This window comes from Dendrobates tinctorius, unplaced genomic scaffold, assembly GCF_039654945.1.
Source record: "Dendrobates tinctorius isolate UK_male_01 unplaced genomic scaffold, ASM3965494v1 ptg000121l, whole genome shotgun sequence".
NCBI classification, from domain to species: Eukaryota; Metazoa; Chordata; class Amphibia; order Anura; family Dendrobatidae; genus Dendrobates; species Dendrobates tinctorius.
In genome coordinates, this window is record NW_027361789.1 from 1935001 (window position 1) to 1955631 (window position 20631).

Below are 20631 nucleotides of genomic sequence, written 5' to 3' on the forward strand. Positions count from 1 at the left end.
AGCAGATTAGAAATCTGCTCTGCTATTGAAAACATCTATGAGCTCAAAAATCTTTCAGGTGATGAGGTTTTTTAAAAAACTGATCTGCTTTTGCAGCTGAAAAACGTATCCTCAAAAAAGCTGGAAAAACGCTGTGTGTGAATGTAGCCTTAGATCAGGAATAGAACAGCCATTTATAGGACATTTCATAACTTTCCCAAATTCCTATGAAAAAATATTTAGCACATTCTGCATTGAACTACTGTACCCAATTTATTATATATTTTAGGAGTTGAAGTCGGTCCATTTTATACCGACTCTACCAAAACGAGCTCCGACTCCATGACTCCGAATCCACAGCCCTGGTTCTCAGACCTCACAAAGTCGGAACTGATGGCATATGCTAAGGATCTGCTTGGGGTTGCTCCAGCGCCTCTCGCTTTCTCATTGAGACGACAGGTGCCTGCCAGGATGTGTGCACAGCTGGGCAGATACTGCGTTCCTTTATTAGGGTAGTACCGGTGCACAGTACCAGCCGGCTATGCCCATATCCTGCCAGTAAGACGTCATCAGCGCCGTTCACAGAAGCGAGCACCAGCGGAACAACCCTTTTAATTTCTTTAATGAGGCAACTCCTTTATTAATTTGGCTTGATTTTCTTTCAAGCTACATGCTGGCATAGTTATTGCAGTAGCGTTTATGTGAGCGTCTTAATGATAAACTTTGTGGGAAACCGGCTATTTTTTGTTTCATATTTTTTAATTATTTTTCAGCTACATAAGAAAAAAAGCAGCTGCTTTAGAATCGGCAGCAACAATTAGAACAAAAGTGTTTGTGTGGGGCCTAAATGACAAAGATCAACTGGGAGGATTGAAAGGATCTAAGGTAACGTTCGCCTAAAAAGTTTACTAGCAACTAGTCACATTTCTTAAAGGAGCACTGCACATAAAGTCTGCAACCTTTAGGACCCTATACACATTACACCCTCCAGTTTCGGCAGGGGAAGCTGACCAACTAGTATGTGTATAAGGGTCTCCTGGCTGTGTCCTGCCATTTAACGTGCCAGGCAAGTGGTATTTTAACAGTGATCATTTCTCCATCGCCACATTGGGGGACAGAGGACCATGAGAACCTGGCCCATTAGGTTTTCGAAGCTTTGGGTTCGGCACTCTCCCCCTTTTTTGCTGCGGCGTGGGTAGCTAATGCTATGGTCTCTTGGGCTGATACCCTAAGCAGGACCATACAAGACAGTGAAACGGGCCAGGTTCTCATGGTCCTTTGTCCCTCAATGAGAAAAGCTGAGAGGTGTCCTGCAGCAACTTACTTTTCTCATACCTGTTAAGTGCCACTGTCAAATTCTGACAACGGCATTAACCACATGCGGGACGATCGTGTGTCAAGTTCCCTAAGGGAACTAACAAGTACAGTAAGAACTTTAATAAAAAAAATATATATAAAAATGAGAATAAAAGATAAATCATTCCCCTTCACCCACCCATATTAAAAATAGTTAGTGGAAAAATACACCTGTGATATCGCCGCTATTAGAAACATCTGATGTATTAAAATATAAAAATAATTAACCGATCACTAAACACCATAAATGGGAAAATTGAAACGCCATGATTGTTTGTTTTTTTTTTTTTCAGTTGCATCAAAAGAAGCATCAAAATGTCACATCTGTTCCAAAATGGTATCAATAAAAACGGCCTCTCACCCCACAAAAAAATAAGCCATCACATGGCTCCATTGACCCAAAAATGGGTTCCTGGAAAATGGAGACACAACCCCTAATTTTTTTTTTTTTCTTTTTTTGCCAAAATCCTTTTTTTCATTTTGTTTACTCTGTCGCCTAATTGGGGGACACAGAACCTTGGGTGTTATGCTGCTGTCCACTAGGAGGCGACACTATGCATAATCTGAAAAAAGATTAACTTTGGCTCCTCCTCTGCAGTATACACCCCTGGACGGCGTCAGCCTTCTCCAGTTTTTGCTTAGTGTCGCAAGGAGGCACACCTTTTTTCTTCCGTTTTTTTCCTTTTTTCACGGAAATACAGATGAAGAAAAGTGGGTCTCCAGCGAGACTCCCGGCATGGCTCCCTCCTCGGTCCCCTATTAGGGGTACCCGGTTGAGGTTGAGGTGGTTTTTTTCCCCATGTCGCTCTCTCCCCAGTCCCTCGGGTCCTGGTTCGAGGTCGAGACCCCCCTCCTTCCCCAACACCCTTAAGGGGTCTGGGTTGAGGTCGAGGCGAGGATGAAGACCCCCTGACGGTGACAGACGCACCCTCCCTAATCCCCCGCAGGGGGTATTAGGTTGAGACGCCTCAGGTAGGGTCGGAGATCAGGCAGCATTCCGCAGCTTCCAGGGACCCCAGGCCGGCTGAGGGATCCTGTGGGGGCCGGGGGAGGGTGCGGACTGGATGGCACAGCAGAAACAGGGCTTTTGCTGCGTCCCTGTCTCTGCAGCAGCAGCGGCTCCATAGCCCTTCAGGGGCCCCCCATACAAAAACCGCTACCCCTGCTACCCCCACCGCTATCCAGTCGACCATTCTGGGGGGGTCTGGTACATATCCCCCCCCCCCGGACTACCGCGCCGCTCTGGAGCCCTCCTGGGCATCAGGCTTCAAATTTAGACCGCGGCTTCGGCCTAGCTGAAGCCGCCGCCTTTTCCCTGCCCCCCGGCCCGCCCCCCGGATGACCAAAATGACACACTGGAGTGTCATAGAAGGGGCGGATTGAGGCAGAAAGGGCGCGTTTTTACACAGCCCAGCGCGCCCTTTTCAGCTCTCCGCCCCCTCCTCCCTCTCCTCAGAGCCCCGGTGGCCATTTTTTCTGGATGAGATCCAGGAGAGAAGCATCACAGCGGTCTCCGGGGGGCACAGAACTTGGATCTGTCGGCGCTGGACCTAGGGGCACACCGGTGGGGTAAGCTCACAGCTGGGTTCTCATTACTCAGCTGTGAATCTATACTTCCTATAAGGCTTTCTGTGGGTTCCCTCTGAGTAGCCACCCCTGTACGATCCCTTATTGCCAGCCTCTGTGCACTATGCCGGGCTCAAGGAAGAGAACCAGGCAGGAATGTTTCTATGCATTCTGCACAGCCTGCAAAGCCACGCTCCCTAGTGGCAGCACGTATCCGCACTGCCGGGTCTGCATCCAGAACTCTGGGTCAGAACCCCAGGGAGTCCCTACTGACGCTTCAGTGTCACAGGCCACGCCGGAACGGGCAACTCGGATGTCTCAGTCTATGTCACAGTCCATAGACAACCTAACTGCTACATTGCTGCAAGCTCTGCAGAGTCGGACCCCGGCTATGGACGGTACACAGCAAACGGACAGCTTGTCTCAGGAACATGCTGCTTCTGACTCTCACAGACGTAAGCGGACTCGCAGGTCTCGATCACCTGAGTCGCACTATAGCACAAGGTCGTTCCCCTCTAGGGAGAGACAGCGTCATTCCAGGTCTCCTGGGCAGTCCCCTGCCACAGACAGACAGTGCAATTTACCACAGGGATCCCCCACCACAGAAGACCCCCGCCCCAGGTCGCCCTCCAGGGATCACCTTAGTGAGGCACAGGATTCGGAGGGCATCTGTGACTCCGACTCAGATAATGAAACGGTCAGGTCCGTGGTACCTTCTCCCCCTAGCAATACAGCGCTAGTTGAGGACATAATTTCTTCTATTCATCGGGTGCTAAAAATTCCAGAGTCGCCCCCGGAAGTCCCAAAACATAGGATTTGCTTCGAAAGTGTTCAAAAACCACCTAAGGTCTTCCCTAATCACGATGAGTTTGAGAAAATACTTACCAAACAGTTTGCGCAGCCTGACAAAAAATTCGCTAATCGCAAATATCTGGAAGCGAAGTACCCTTTCCCACAGGAAGACACCAAACAATGGGCAGATCCACCTGAAGTGGACCCTCCGGTTTCTAGGCTAGCAGCGCAGACTTTACTCTCTCTGCCGGATAGCTCAACCCTCAGGGACGCAGCAGACCGGCAAGTAGAACGCATGGCTCGTTCTATTTTCGAAGCGGCAGGCGCCTCTCTGGGCCCTGCGTTTGCTTCAGTTTGGGCAGCCAAGGCCATCCTAGCTTGGGCCAAAAGACTACAGGAGGGTCTTCAGGCTTCAAATCCTGAACTCTCGGACCAAGCGGTCCAGATGGCAGTGGTAGCAGACTACATGATTCATGCAGCCCTGGATTCCGCCAGAGGTGTAGCGGGAATAGCATCAAACGCCATCACGATCCGACGCATCCTCTGGCTGCGAGAATGGAAAGCGGATGCGGCCTCAAAGAAGTCCCTCACGCGACTTCCGTATTCTACTGGTAGACTTTTCGGCGAAAAGTTGGACACCATGATAGCCAATGCCACCGGGGGTAAGAGTACCTCTCTCCCTCAACTAAAACCGAAACGCACGTTCAAACGAAGAAACCAGACGCGATTCCGATCCTTTCGGAATTCCTCGGGCTGGTCCGTTTCGCGCCCAGTGCAAAACCGCAACCGTTCTCCACGCAGAGACAACCCACGGACGCAGCAGCGACCGGACAGGGCTTGGCAGTCGAAAGCAGGCCAAGCGAAACCCAAGGGAGGAAAACCTCAGAACTTCACTTCATCATGACTCGAGACCTCCGGAAGACACCCCACCAGTAGGCGGCCGACTTTTACTCTTTCAGCAAGTCTGGCTGCCTATTACAGAAGACAGGTGGGTCAGGGAAATAGTGTCTTCCGGATACAAGATAGAGTTCACTTCCGTTCCACCGAACCGGTTCTTCCTTTCTGTTCCTCCAACACCACCAGAAAAGGCTCGTGTCTTCCACCAAGCGGTTTCCTCTCTCCTTCAATCAGGAGTTGTGGTGCCGGTTCCCGCGAACGAGAGATTCCGAGGATTCTACTCAAATTTGTTTGTAGTCCCCAAGAAAGGAGGCGGCGTCCGACCCATACTGGACCTAAAACAGCTCAACAATTACGTACGGGTCCGTCATTTCCGCATGGAGTCCCTCCGGTCCATCGTTGCATCCATGGAGCAGGGAGAATTCCTCGCCTCCATAGACATACAGGATGCGTATCTCCACATACCAATTGCTCCCGCCCACCAAAGGTTTCTCAGGTTCGCGGTCAACCAAAACCACTACCAGTTTGTCGCCCTTCCGTTCGGACTCGCCACGGCTCCAAGAACGTTCACCAAAGTCATGGCGGCCACCATGGACGTCCTGCACTCAAGAGGCATTCTAGTCGTCCCGTACCTGGACGACCTCCTCGTCAAGTCTCCCACTTTCAAAGACTGCGAGGTCAGTGTCTCAATCACTCTAGACACTCTGAGTCGCCTGGGATGGCTAGTCAACCTACAGAAATCGTCGACCATCCCAACTCGGACTCTAACATTCCTGGGAATGGTATTCGACACCACCAGGGGCCTGGTGCTCCTTCCCAAGGACAAGACACTGGCCATCCGTCTGGGAGTTCGCACACTCCTTCGCAGTCCTCCTCGATCTCTCCGGTTTGCCATGAGAATCCTCGGCAGGATGGCAGCAGCAATAGAGGCAGTGCCATTTGCCCAGTTTCACCTCAGGGTCCTTCAGCTAGCCATACTCAGATCTTGGGACAGGAACCCCTTCTCCCTCGACAGGGAGTTCAGGTTGACGTCATCGACCAGGAGGTCCCTGCACTGGTGGCTCAAACCAACCTCGCTTACACGAGGGAAGCCATTCCTCTCAGGACAATGGAAGATCCTGACTACCGATGCAAGCCTGACAGGCTGGGGGGCGGTACACCTACATCACAGGGCACAGGGCAAGTGGTCACCGAGGGAAGTGACATTGCCCATCAATGTTCTGGAAATCAGGGCCATTCTCTTGGCACTGAGAGCCTTTCATCACTTGCTTGCAGCCTCGCACATACGGATACAGTCGGACAATGCCACGGCTGTGGCATACGTGAATCACCAAGGCGGGACCCGCAGCGCCCAGGCAATGAGAGAAGTGGCTCATATCCTCCGCTGGGCGGAAGACACAAGGTCGGTTCTTTCTGCGGTACACATTCCGGGTGTAGAAAACTGGGAAGCCGACTTCCTCAGCAGGCAAGGAATGGACTCGGGGGAGTGGTCTCTCCATCCCGAGATTTTTTTACCAGATCTGTCAACGATGGGGAACCCCAGATGTGGACCTAATGGCATCCCATCTCAATGCCAAGGTTCCCAATTTCATGGCCAGGACACACGACCCGCGGTCGCTCGGAGCGGATGCCCTGGTCCAGGACTGGTCCCAGTTCCGACTCCTGTACATTTTTCCACCCCTCCCCCTAATAACCAGGGTCGTGAGGAAGGTCAAGCAAGAGGGAGTTCCGACCATCCTCATCGCGCCAGACTGGCCCAGACGTACTTGGTACGCCGACATCGTCCAACTTACGGCAGACGCCCCCTGGCGTCTACCCGACCGCCACGACCTTCTGTCTCAAGGTCCGTTCTTCCACCAGAATTCAGGGGCCCTCAATTTGACGGCATGGCCCTTGAAACCTGGATTCTAACCCAGGCAGGTTTTTTCACCGGCAGTCATTGCAACTATGATCAGGGCAAGGAAGCCTGCCTCTGCCAAGCTCTATTATCGTACCTGGAGAGCCTTCTTTTCTTGGTGCGAATCTCATGGACAAGTCCCACTCCCTTATTACCTCCCGAAGGTACTAGGTTTTCTTCAATCGGGCCTAGATGCCAAGCTATCCTTAAGTTTGCTTAAGAGTCAGGTGTCGGCGCTTTCAGTCCTTTTTCAAAAGCGCATTGCTATTAAACCGCAAGTAAGGACTTTCATCCAGGGAGTTTCCCGATTGGTTCCTCCCTACAAACGTCCGCTGGATACATGGGACCTCAATCTGATCTGGTCCTGACAGCATTGCAAGCTCCACCCTTCGAACCTCTTAGAGAAGTTCCACTCTCCATTCTGTCTCAGAAAGTGGTTTTTCTAGTGGCTATCACCTCGTTACGCAGAGTGTCGGAATTGTCAGCACTTTCCTGCAGACGACCTTTCCTAGCCTTTCACCAGGACAAGGTGGTTCTCCGCACGGTACCATCCTTCCTTCCGAAGGTTGTGTCCAACTTTCACCTTAACGAAGAGATTTCACTGCCTTCCCTTTGCCCGGTTCCGGTACATAGAGTGGAGAAGGCTCTGCATACGCTTGACCTAGTCAGGGCATTGCGGATTTACGTGTCCAGGACTGCACCTTTCCGGAAATCCGATTCCCTCTTCATTCTTACGGAAGGTAGTCGCAAGGGGTTGCCGGCTTCCAAGGCTACCCTTGCCAGGTGGATCAAGTCCACCATACATGAGGCCTACCGACTTAACAGTTCCCCTCTTCCGGCCGGTATCACGGCACACTCTACACGGGCAGTAGGGGCCTCCTGGGCCATTCGGCATCAGGCTTCGGCACAACAAGTGTGCAAGGCGGCCACTTGGACTAGCCTACACACGTTTACGAAACACTACAGTGTTCATACCCAGTCCTCAGCGGATGCGAGTCTGGGTAGACTGGTTCTGCAGGCGGCAGTACCCCAAGTCTAGGGGACTGTCGGCACAATATTCGTCCACTGCTTCCCACCCAGGGACTGCTTTGGGACGTCCCAAGGTTCTGTGTCCCCCAATTAGGCGACAGAGTAAAGGAGATTTTTGTGTACTCACCGTAAAATCTCTTTCTCTTAGCCTTTAATTGGGGGACACAGCTCCCACCCTGTTGCCCTTACGGGCCGTTGTTTCCTGTTGAGTTCTCATATTGTTCTTGAGCTCGTACATAGTAGCCTTCTTACAGGCATGGTTATGTTATTTGGTTACGTTCCTCCTTATGCTTTGGCACAAAACTGGAGAAGGCTGACGCCGTCCAGGGGTGTATACTGCAGAGGAGGAGCCAAAGTTAATCTTTTTTCAGATTATGCATAGTGTCGCCTCCTAGTGGACAGCAGCATAACACCCAAGGTTCTGTGTCCCCCAATTAAAGGCTAAGAGAAAGAGATTTTACGGTGAGTACACAAAAATCTCCTTTTCTCCTACGCCTCATTGGGGGACACAGAGACCATGGGTGTTATGCTGCTGGCCACTAGGAGGACACTAAGTAAACCAGAAAAAAAGGTTAGCGCCTCCCCTGCAATATACACCCTCTCGCTGGCTGAGATGTTTCCAGTTCAGTGAAAAAAGCAGTAGGAGCATAAACAGCCAACAATAACCATAACACTGCCAACGCCTAAGAATGCTACAGTGAGCCAATAGGCTAAACAGGGTGGGTGCTGTGTCCCCCAATGATTGGCTCGGAGAAAAGGATTTTACGGTGAGTACACAAAAATCCCTATTTCTCCTACTCCTCATTGGGGGACACGGAGACCGTGGAACGTCCTAAAGCAGTCCCTGGGTGGGAAGCATACATCTGCTAATACCCCATGTACCACTGAGTTAACACCATGGTACTGCCGATTGCAGGCTGCGTCTGCCGAGGAGAGCTGCATCCGCAGAAGCCTGAGAATGACTTGGGCAATGCTTGTAAAGGTACGCAAGCTGGACCAAGTCGCAGCCTTGCGGAGAGGCCTGAGAATGAATTTGGTATAATTTTTTGTAAAAAGGTTAGCTCCTCCCTTTCAGTATACACCCTCTCGCTGGCTGAGATTTCTCCAGTTCTTACTTAGTGTCTATAGGAGGCACTTGGGTCTGTTTTCAGACCCCACTGTTTTTATTTTATTTTTGAATTTTCTGTAAATTTTTATTTTTTAATTAACGGAGTGAAGGGGGCGACGGTTCCTTTCTACGGCCCGCTCTCCCCCGAACCAACAACAGGCAAGCACGTGAAGTAATCCTTCACGTACACTTTCCTGTGACGAATGGGGCTGTATTCCTCTGACGATGGTTCCACGGATACGAGGGCAAGCGCAACAGGAGTGCCTGGAGAAAGACCTGAACAGCGCTTTTTTGGATGCCCTGAATCAGCCGCAGAGCTCTCCGTCCCCCTGCCCAGAGAGAGGATCAATTGAGCAATACCCCCCTGTAAAACCTCCTCCAGCTCTGCTACATCGCCTGGAGGATGTGACTGGAAGATCCCGGACAGCGACGACCTGACTGAGCACAGGAGTGGAGGTATGGGGTCGGGTCCTTGTCCCCGGGAGAAGCGCTGACTTAGCATCAGCGGTGGTACCCTGGCGCCCAGGCGCGGCCCCCCCCCTCCCCCCGTCCGGCGCTTACCGCGGGGAGGCCAGAAATTTAGCCCCCGGCTTTTTCGGCCTGCTAGGCCGCAATTTGAATAGCGCCGCCCGCGCTAATGTCACCGCCCCCTCCTCTTGGCGCCTCTCATTCTTAGCAAGACGCGCAATTCTAATCTCTGGGGCCATGTCTGTTATCTCTGCTGCAATTAGCCCTTTCAGGAGCAGCTGAAAACTGGGTGACTCCACAGGGCCACCGTTTTTCCTCCCGGGGGACATAACACAGGACCATGGGTAAGCTTCATCTGCCCTCAGATTAAAGCTTAACCCCTTCCCGGCACATTCCCTGCAGCTGCAGTCAGACTTCTGCCGTTAACCCTTTCTGGAGCGCTATGCCTCACTCTAAGGAGGCTAAACGGGCTGCTAAGAAGCACACTGCGTTTTTTTTCTACTGTGTGTACCACTTACAAGTCGGCCTTACCCAGTGCACAAACTAATCCGTTATACACGGACCCCGATCCGGCCTGCGCCCCGACCTGCTCTCCAACGCCCTTTGCATCCGCTGCTGACGGGCCTCCTGCGTCTGGTACCCCTGAGTGGGCTGCGCCCGTCACAGTCGGTGGAGTCTCTGACCCAGGCTATATTCTCCCTCTGGGAGGACTGTCTCTGGAAAAGCGGACCCATGGCGCGTCCCCCAGTCGCGTTCGCGCCTCAGCTTCAGCGACTGCAGTCTCTCGCTCGCCCTCTCCTGAGGTTCACAGCAAGCAAGACTCTGAATTCGTATCTGTCACGTCAGCCCCTCAGAATCCTCCATCTCATCGAGTCGCTTGATTCTCTTATAGAATCAGTCAACAGGATTCTGAAGTTAGATGAGGAAAATATTCCCGCTCCAGCACTCCCTATCTCATGTAAGGAACTAGCTTGTGCGCTGGTTGTTTACCAGCCGTCCAGTAACATAGGGATCGGCCACATAAGTGGTTCACTGGGCAAAAGGTTACTCTGGCTAAATACCCTTTTGATCCAGACCTAATGAAGGGTCGATTACAGTTCCCTCTGGTGGACCCTCCTGTACCGCGTCTGGCTTCTACAACACTCCTATCTGTTTCTGAGGGTTCCTCAGTCAGAAACCCCTCCACAATTTTTTGGAAGTTTCAGGAGCGGCGTTTTTTCCCATCCTTCGCGGCAGTTTAGGTCACTAAGGCATGGCCGCTTGGACAGAAGTCCTGATTACTTCCTTCCAGGGCACCAATCTGCCTCCGGTGGCAACCTCTGTCGCCAGATGCTTCACGCAGCGGACTTTGTAGTAGACCCTTCTTTTCATTAGCTGCCGCTAATGCGATCTCCATTAGAAGAGCTCCAGGGCTCTGCGGCTGGTGGGCAGATGCCACATCTAAAAGATTGTTGACTTCTCCCCCCTTTTCAAGCGGTTTGTCTTTTTGGAGAGAGACTGGACCAGCTCATTTCTGATACTACCAGGGAGGGGGGGGGGGGGAGTAAATTCCTTCCTCAACAAAGGGCTGTTCGGCCGTTTTGCAACCAACAGCCAACGCATTTTAGATCTTCTCGCGACAATTTCGGTTGGTCCTCCTCTACCTTCTCTTTCAGATCAGGTCGGTCCCCACGCGGCTCCCAGATCTCATACAGACCTAACAGTTCTTGGAAACCCAGGCCTAGGGCTTCTGGATCTAGGGGAGCCAGATCTCATAGATCTACCCAATGACGTCAAATGGGTCAGGAAGCCGGTGTTCTTCGGATATAATATAGAATTTCTTCTCCCCCCTCCAACTCAGTTCCGCGATAGCTCCGGCTCCTGTACATATTCCCCCCCTCTTCCCTTGCTTCCGAAGGTCATCAAGAGGATCAGAGCGGAGGTAGTACCAGTGATCCTAGTTGCGCCAGATTGGCCGCGCCGAGCATGGTATGCAGAACTAATACAACTAGTCGCCGACGTCCCCTGGCGACTTTGAGATCGTATGCATCTACTCTCGCAGGGCCCGATTTACCACCAGAACTCCGGGGCCCTGTCTTTGACGGCGTGGCCGTTAAATCCTGGTTTTTAGCTTAGGCTGGATTCTCTCATGACGTGATTTCCACCATGATTAGTGCTACGAAGCCTGTGTCCATGCGTATCTATCACCGCACCTGGACAACCTTCTTTTTCGTGGTCCAAGGTTCTTGATCAATCACCTCTGGTATTTTTCTTTCTGGCCATATTGGAATTCCTTCAATCTGGATTAATATCAGGCCTTGCGCTTAGCTCGCTCAAGGGCCAAATTTCGGCCTTGTCAGTGCTTTTCCAACACAAAATCGCCTCTAAGCTTCAGCTCAAGACGTTCACTGAGGGAGTTTCCCATGTGGCATCTCCTTATAGAAGGCCACTGGACTCATGGGGCCTTAACCTGCTTTTTGAGGCCTTTCAGGAGGTTCATTTTCGAACGGCTGCAGGACGTGTCACTGACCGTACTTTCTTGGAAGGTGGTTTTTCTAGTGGCAACTACGTCAATCAGACGAGTTTCGGAATTGGCAGCCCTGTTCTGCCGTTCTCTGTTTCTGAATTTTCATCAGGAAAAGGTAGTTCTCAAGATGTCCCCGACCATCCTGCCCAAGGTCCTCTCCTCTTGCCATCTCAACGAGGAAATTGTTTTGCCTTCCTTTTGTTCCCATGCCAGTCCATCGCATTGAGAAGGCCCTCCACACCCTGGATGTGGTTAGGGCGCGGAGACGGTACATTTCGCGGATGGCTCCTTTCCACAGGTCAGATGCCCTATTCATACTTCCAGAGGGGCATAGGAAGGGTCTAGCCGTGTCAAAAGCAACGCTCGCCCGGTGGATTCAGAAATCCTACTGTATCAGGAACGCGCCTGTCCCAGCGGGGATTAGGGCGTGCTCTACCCGGTCTGTGGTCAGTGGACGCATCTTCGGCTTATCGGCACCAGGCCTCGGCAGATCAGGTCTGCAAGCTGCGACTTCGTCCAGTCTGCATACTTTTTACAAAAAATTACCAAATTCATTCTCAGGCCTCTCCGCAAGGCTGCGACTTGGTCCAGCTTGCGTACCTTTACAAGCATTGCCTAATTCATTCTTAGTCTTCTGCGGATGCAGCTCTCTGCAGACGCAGCCTGCAATCGGCAGTACCATGGTGTTAACTCGGTGGTACATGGGGTATTAGCAGATGTATGCTTCCCACCCAGGGACTGCTTTAGGACGTCCCACGGTCTCTATGTCCCCCAATGAGGAGTAGGAGAAATAGGGATTTTTGTGTACCCACCGTAAAATCCTTTTCTCCGAGCCAATCATTGGGGGACACAGCACCCACTGTGTTTAGCCTATTGGCTCACTGTAGCATTCTTAGGCGTTGGCAGTATTATGGTTATTGTCGGCTGTTTATGCTCCTACTGCTTTTTTCACCGAACTGGAGACATCTCAGCCAGCGTGAGGGTGTATACTGCAGGGGAGGAACTAACCTTTTTTTTCTGGTTTACTTGGTGTCCTCCTAGTGGCCAGCAGCATAACACCCACGGTCTCTGTGTCCCCCAATGATTGGCTCGGAGAAAAGGATTTTACGGTGAGTACACAAAAATTCCTATTTTTTTCCACCACTAAAAAAAACCATGAAAATCTTTAGTATCACCATACTCAAACTGATGAGCAGCATTGTGTTTTTACTACAACCTGTATGCCTTAAAAAATTCTTTTCACAATTTCAATGCACTAAGAATTTTTTCCCAACGTTTTCCAGTACATGATGTGTTAAAATCAATGGAGTTATTCAAATGTACAACTTGTCCCGCAAAAAAACAAGTTCTCATACATCTATGTGAACAGAAAAGTAAAGTTATGGCTCTGGGAAGAAGGGGAGAAAAAAAACCCGAAATGCAAAAAATGGAAATTTGCCTTGTCGGGAGGGGGGTTAAAAGTTTTGTTAGGGATTTGTGATTTATTAGTGAGTATTGATATGACAATTGCACTTTCCCCATCATGAAACTTTTGTGATTAATCAGATACTTTGGAATCTTTGTTTTTTTTTGTTTTGTTTTTGCAGATAAAAGTTCCATCATTTTCTGAAACATTATCTGCTCTCAATGTTGTGCAAGTTGCTGGTGGATCAAAAAGCCTCTTTGCAGGTAGTTAGAGAATTCTCATGTTGCCTTGTTTTTAATTGTTGGAATCCAAACTCTCATTTTTTAAAGTCATGGCATATATAATTGTCCGTTGTGATGTAAGTGCAGTACTGGCATCTGTAGAATTGAGGTCCATTTACACTGCAAGATGTACACCGGTTTACGTTAATCTTGCAGTGTTCAAAGGCTGCCGATCACCCAGTGAACTAGTAAAATTCTCATTCCTCGGGTGAAGTGATCTTGTGCGTTGTTCTCGGCCTGTACATGCCGATCCGGACTACTCGATCTATTACAGATCATTAACCTGCCTGTGTAAACATACTATTATATGACTGCCGATATACTAACAAGTTGATTGGTGAAGGTTTAGTGCCGCCAGTCAGTTCGTGTAAATGAACCTTGCTACCTCACTGGAATTGCCTTTATCTTTTATTTCTGATGTGAGGTTGCATCATATAATTGATCCTTGGTGATTACCACCGTTCATCTTAATCCCTATGTTTAGTGACGGTCGAGGGGAAGGTGTACGCATGTGGGGAAGCCACTAACGGAAGATTGGGTCTGGGCATTTCCAGTGGGACAGTACCTATACCTCGACAAATGACTGCGCTCAGCAACTATGTAGTGAAGAAAGTCGCCGTTCATTCAGGTTTGTATCCATCTTTATATCCATCGGGGTGCACTATAACTTTATGCGTTAACAAGTTTAGACATGAACTGATTGGAATTCCTTTTTCTAGGTGGGAGGCATGCAATGGCTCTAACAGTGGATGGCAAAATCTTCTCCTGGGGAGAAGGAGATGATGGCAAGCTTGGTCACTTCAGCAGAATGTGAGTTCATGTTCATTGTGTGTGTTCAAATATTAAACATTATTATCCTAAAGCATAATCGAAGGCTTCTCTAAATTCTGCTCGTTATACTATGTCACATTGCAGTATTACAATTGACAGATGTGTGTTTTATTTAGGAACTGTGATAAGCCCAGACTAATAGAAGCTCTGAAGAGCAAGCGCATCCGTGACATCGCCTGTGGCAGTTCCCATAGTGCTGCTATAACATCTAGTGGGGAATTGTACACATGGGGCTTGGGTGAATATGGCCGACTGGGGCATGGTGATAATACGACGCAGCTGAAACCTAAAATGGTAAGACTAGGTAGTAATCCGCATTTTCTGCTCTTCCGTTATGTTTGGTATCACACCAGTAATGGTTATCATGTGAATTTCTCTGATGTGCAGTAAAGACAGTTTGAGCTCTGATTCCCCTAGAGATGAGTAGATCAGCGGAAACTTAAACTTGCCTGTTCCACGGATTTGTAGAGAAGTTATTCTTTGAAAGCTGAATGTCCCTTATTATGGTCTGGGAAGATAATAAACGTAAAGTGTCTGGAGAAAAAAAAGAAGTTTCTATACTCTCCTCACCGCTCACTACTTTTACGAATCTTCGCCACCATTCTCTGAAATGCCAGGCCTCATTGTGCTGTGCCGGGATTTCTGTCTCTGAGGAGGTCTAGGGCGGTTCTGCTCATTCTCGGCCAGAAGGTCACAATGTTCTAACGAGTGCCGTGACCTTGTGTGCGCATTGACGAACATGTAGCTGGCCTCATCAAAGGCAGAAATCCCAGCCTAGACTGAATATACTCAGGATTTCAGCCCAAAAGCAGCAGAGAGGTGAGCGGTAAGGTTAGTATGTGTGTGTGAGGTTGTTTTTTTTTTTTTTTTTTTTTCTTTCTTTTCTTTAAGTAATAGATTCGATGTTCAAGCAGAATGTAATTCCGCGTGAATATATTCGCTCCTCTTTTCTCCCCCACGCCCGTCCCATGGCACCCAGTTTTCATTTTTCTCACTTTGCATAATGCTCTTTCATACTCTCTTCCCATTTTCCTATTCACCTTACTGTACAGTTCCCCATTTTACCTTCGCTGCTTTATGTTCTGATTTCTCACCTTTCAGGTGAAGGTGCTCCTGGGCCATAGAGTCATACAGGTTGCATGTGGAAGTCGAGATGCACAGACGTTGGCTCTGTCAGATGAAGGTATGTTCAGATTTAAATGGTTACTGTCTTTTCAGAAACGTATGCTTCAATCTATAGTACTGGCAAATATAAGCAACATTATGATTAGAGATCAGAGAATCGATTCTCAGGACTCCGATCCATTGGTCAGATCCATAATCTATGACCTTTGGATGGAAGACCTGCATTTCTCTTTACCTTCCAACATTCCCTGCTCTCCTTTTAATTTGCCATGCTGGTGCAACGATGTGTGTGCGTCACGCTGTAATGATAACTTCATGCCAACCTGCCTAATAAGAGTTGCCGGGAGGAAAGGAGATTTGCAGGCCTCACTTACCTGGCTAATGCATCGAAGTCCTGCTAATCGATTCTCCATTCTCTATCCATGAAAGAGAAATCTACTTCTTTCTCCACTTTAGAGCCACTTCTTCATCTGCCTCTTAAAAATATAAAGGAGTGATTGGTCCCTTTGATCAGCACAGTCACTAAGGGGTAGGCTATTCACTGACTGGAAAAGTGGTAGGACACATTAGTAAGCCATATGGTCAGTGATAAAAGGGCTTTCAGGTTACAATCCATAAAAAGCAGTTTTGGCAAAAAAATGACCAACGTTTAATAAATCTAGACTAAAGCATGAAATTATCTTTAATGCAGTTTAAGCCAAAATACTTGACTGAAAGCAATGAGGAATGTACCCAATGTATGTTTGTCCCATTGTTATATGGATGTCACTCGGGCCCCAGATTTATTTAAAATGGCTTTTCTGTTTGTTGTGTGGGGCTTTCTCTCACTTAGTGTTCATAATGTGCTGCTTTTTTTCAGGACTTGTCTTCTCTTGGGGTGATGGAGATTTTGGGAAGTTAGGACGAGGAGGAAGCGAAGGATGTAATGTCCCTCAAAACATTGAAAGGCTCAATGGTCAAGGAGTATGCCAGATCGAATGCGGAGCTCAATTTTCATTGGCATTAACAAAATCTGGTGTTGTCTGGACATGGTAATTGGCAAATACAGATCCTGAATGTGTTTTTTTTACTTTGGTTTTTCGCCACAAACAATTCTCTAAAATGATCATTCAAGCTTCCATCTTGAAGTCCAGCTGGTGCAGGGCTGTGCAAGCATTAGTTATATTGCTCCATCCAAGTGACTGGACCTGTGTTGTAACTCCACGCAAAGCAAATGGCCACGAGCACTGTATGGTAAAACCGCAAAGGAATCCCAGCTCTTAGAGGTTGTACAGTCAAAATGAAAAGTTCACCGGTGTATTGCAGCACTGCTGAGGTCACTTGACCTCTGCTGCCAATCACAGGTGGCAGCAGTCCTGCTGCTTGTGTCACTGTGTGACATCTTCTTTTCCAGTGTAAGCGCAGACCATAAAGTGGCCTTTGATGGATCAAAGAGGTTGCTGGTAGGCGAGTATCACTTAGTTTAGATTTTACTACTGCAAGCAACCAGGAACTGTTTCATTTTGCCTGGAAAACCTCCCTTGATATTGTGGGGTCCTTTATTTTGACATATTACCTTGTTGTTGTCCAAGCTGACATATCCCCTGATGGAGGCTCTGAATGCTGTTGTGAAAAGAACCTAAAATTGTAAATGTATCTAAAGTTGGACATTCGCTTATGATCATATTCTTAAATTTTATACCTTCATTCAGCACCTACTCTTGAGTACAAAACATATTCACTTTGTTGCCTAATATTTCAGGGGAAAAGGAGACTATTTTCGGCTGGGTCATGGCACTGATGTCCATGTGAGGAAACCACAAGTTGTTGAAGGCCTCAGGGGAAAGAAGATTGTCCATGTTGCTGTTGGAGCACTTCATTGTCTTGCAGTTACTGACACGGGACAGGTAAGGATCTCAAAGTGATCTGTTGTAAATATGTTTGTTTTTTAGGGATAATATTTGATTTGCTGTATATTTCCAGGTATATGCATGGGGGGACAATGATCACGGACAGCAAGGTAATGGAACAACAACAGTCAACAGAAAACCTACTCTTGTCCATGGTCTGGAAGGACAGAAGATAACCCGTGTGGCTTGCGGGTCATCTCACAGTGTGGCCTGGACAACAGTGGATATGGCGACACCTTCTGTTCACGAGCCCGTCCTCTTTCAAACAGCTCGGGACCCCTTAGGAGCCTCATATCTTGGTAATCATATTTTCATCTTTGTAGTAGTAGGCAGATTGAAAAAAATCTGCTAAAAACTCGTAATCCATGGCAGTCTACTAAAGGAAGCATTTTTTATGGCATTACAATGTCCATGCTTTTAATCTGTTTTTTAACTGTGTGATAGAAGTGAATAATTTTAAAGATCTTCTCTTGTAATGTTATTTGGAATTTATTTCTTATCCACACCATAGTGATGAGCGCAAGTGCTCGTTACTCGAGTTTGCCTAGGGTGCTCTGGTATGAACAGAGAATCGCAAGTGCTCCAATGATCTGTTCAAATTCCCGCACCCGCATGTTTTGTGGCTGTTAGACAGGCACAAAACATGCAAGGATTGCCTGACATACACAGGCCCCATAGACTCTGAATGGATCAGCAGGGCGAATATTTGAACTTGGGGAGTCGGGGACCTCTATGTTTATTACAGTAGTGGTCTCCCAACCATCAGTTACAGTTTAGTTGTAATTGTAACAGAGCTCCTTTAATATAAAGCTTTACATAAAATGTTAGTATGTATTTTTACTCTGTCGCCTCATTGGGGGACACATTACCATGGGTGTTATGCTGCTGTCCACTAGGAGGCGACACTATATGCATAATCTGAAAAAGATTAACTATGGCTCCTCCCCTGCAGTATACACCCCTGGACGGCGTCGGCTTTCTCCAGTTTTTGCTTAGTGTCGCATAGGAGGGACACCTAAGATTTTTTTTCTTTTTCACTCCGTTTTTTCGACGGGATTACAGATGAAGAAAAGTGGGTCTCTTGTTAGACTCCCGGCATGGCTCCTTCCTCGGTCCCCTATTATGGGGTGCCCGGTTGAAGTCGAGATGGTTATTCCCCATGCCGCTCCTTCCCCAGTTCCTCGGGCGCTGGTTCGAAGTCGAGAGGTTCTGGGTCGAGGCGAGGATGAAGCCCCCTGATGGTGACAGCAGCACCCTCCCTAATCCCCCTCGGGTGGCATTAGGTTGAGACGCCTCAGGTAGGGTCTCTACAGACAGCACTCTGCAGCTCCCAGTTATGAGCCAGCACAGCTGCGGGCTCCTGTCGGGACCGGGGGGAGTGCAGGCAGGCATGGCACATTAGAGACACAGGGCTCCCTGCGCCCCTGTCTCTGCGGCAGCACCAGCTCTATAGTGCTTCAGCGGGACCCCTCACAGGGCACCCCTTCCGCTTATATCCCCACCGCTATCCTGCCTTTCAATCCGGGGGGGGGGGGTTCCGGTTCAGATCCGACCCCCTCCGGGACTTCCGTGCCGGCCAGGAGCTTTTCTGGGCATCAGGCACCTAATTTAGGCCGCGACTTCAGCCTAGCTGACGCCGCCTCTCTCTGCCCCCTGGCCTGCCCCCCGGATATCAAATTTGACACTCTGCAGTGTCATAGAGGGGGCGGATCGAAGCAGACAGGATGCGTTTCCACACAGCTCTGCGCACTTTTTTTTTTTTTTTTCAACTCTCCACCCCCCTTTTTCTCCTTCCCCTTTTCTCGGCGGCCATTTCTGCTGCAGGACAGAAAGCTCAGCAGGACGCCAGTCTCCGGGGGGCACAGGACTGTGGATTTTCGACGCTGGACCTAGGGGCAAACTGGTGGGGTAAGATCACAGCTGGGTTTTTTACCAAGCTGTGAAGTCCATATCCCCCATAAGGCTCCCTTATAGGTTTCCTCTGCATAGCCACCCCTGTAGGGTCCTCTGCATAGCCAGCCCTTCTGCACTCTTGCACTATGCCGGGCTCAAGGTCCAAGAGAACCAGGCAGGATTATTTTTATGCATTCTGCACAGCCTGCAAAACCATCTACCCAGTGGCAGCACGTACCCGCACTGCCGGGCCTGTATTCAGAATACTGGGTCAGAACCCCAAGAAGCCCCTACCAATGCCTCGGTATAGGCTACCACGCCGGAATGGGACAACGAGACGGAGGGGTCCCTGATACCAATTCCCCCTAGCAATACAGCGCTAGTCGAGGACATAATCTCTTCCATTCATCGGGTGCTGGATATTTCTGATCCGCCCCCAGAAGCGCCAGAACACAAGATTTCCTTTGAAGGTGTTCTGACACCGCCTAAGGTCTTCTCTAATCAGGCTGAGAAAAAATTCGCCAATCGCAAATATTTGGAGGCAAGGTGTCCCTTCCCACAGAAGGACACCAAGGAATGGACAGATCCACCCGAAGTCGACCCCCCAGTCTCTAGACTAGCAGCACAGACCCTGCTCTCATTGCCGGATAGCTCAACCCTCAGGGACGCCGCAGACCGGCAGGTTGAACGCAAGGCTCATTCAATTTTTGAGGCTGCAGGGGCCTCCCTGGCTCCCGCGTTCGCTTCAGTTTGGGCTGCCAAGGCCAATTACAAGCCGGCCTCCAAGCATCAACCCCTGAGCCGGCTTGGTCCCTGAGCTGTCGGACCAAGCGGTTCAAATAGCAGTGGTAGCAGATTACATGCTTCATGCAGCTCTGGATTCTGCAAGGGGTGTAGCGGGGATAGCATTCAACGCCATCACAATTCGGCGTATCCTCTGGCTGCGGGAATAGAAAGCGGACGCAGCCTCAAAGAAATCCCTCACGAACCTCCCGTACCTCAGTGGGTGGCTTTTCGGTGAAAAGTTGGACGCAATGATATCCAACGCCACTGGGGGTATGAGTACATTTCTCCCCCAACTAAAGCCTAAACGCACTTATAAAAGGCGTAACCAAACACAGTTCTGATCCTTTCGGAATTCTTTGGGCTGGTCCGTCTCGCGTCCAGCACAAAATCGTAACCGTTCCCCACGCGTGGACAACTCACGGCCGCCGCAAAGGCCGGACAAGACCTGGCAGTCAAAAGCAGGCCAGTCGAAGCCCAAAGGAGGGAAACCTTAGACTTTCTCTTGATCATGACTCACTAACTCCGGAAGACACCCCACTCGTAGGCGGACGACTTTTGCTCTTTCAGCAAGACTGGCTGCCTATTACAGAAGACAGGTGGGTCAGGGAAATAGTGTCTTCCGGATACAAGATAGAGTTCACTTCCAACCCAACGAACCCAAACCCGCCAGCCAAGGCTTGTGCCTTTCACCAAGCAGTTTCTTCCCTTCTCCAAGCAGGAGTCATAGTACCGGTTCCCGCGGCCGAGCGTTTCCGACGTTTCTACTCCAATCTGTTCGTAGTCCCCAAGAAAGGAGGCAGCGTATGGCCCATATTGGACCTAA

At 49.4% G+C, this 20631-nt stretch overlaps 1 protein-coding gene across 9 annotated transcripts in view; it reads left to right on the forward strand.

Annotated features, from left to right (window-relative positions):
- Window positions 1–20631, forward strand: part of HERC2 (HECT and RLD domain containing E3 ubiquitin protein ligase 2) — a 364746-nt gene that overhangs the window by 221665 nt on the left and 122450 nt on the right. For all 9 annotated transcript variants that reach the window (XM_073541474.1, XM_073541475.1, XM_073541476.1 and 6 more), the window contains 9 exons: window positions 753–864; window positions 13185–13266; window positions 13769–13912; window positions 14004–14094; window positions 14232–14409; window positions 15217–15298; window positions 16100–16271; window positions 16982–17126; window positions 17203–17428. In XM_073541474.1, the coding sequence (XP_073397575.1) occupies window positions 753–864; window positions 13185–13266; window positions 13769–13912; window positions 14004–14094; window positions 14232–14409; window positions 15217–15298; window positions 16100–16271; window positions 16982–17126; window positions 17203–17428 (1232 nt within the window). The remainder of the gene's footprint in view (window positions 1–752; window positions 865–13184; window positions 13267–13768; window positions 13913–14003; window positions 14095–14231; window positions 14410–15216; window positions 15299–16099; window positions 16272–16981; window positions 17127–17202; window positions 17429–20631) is intronic.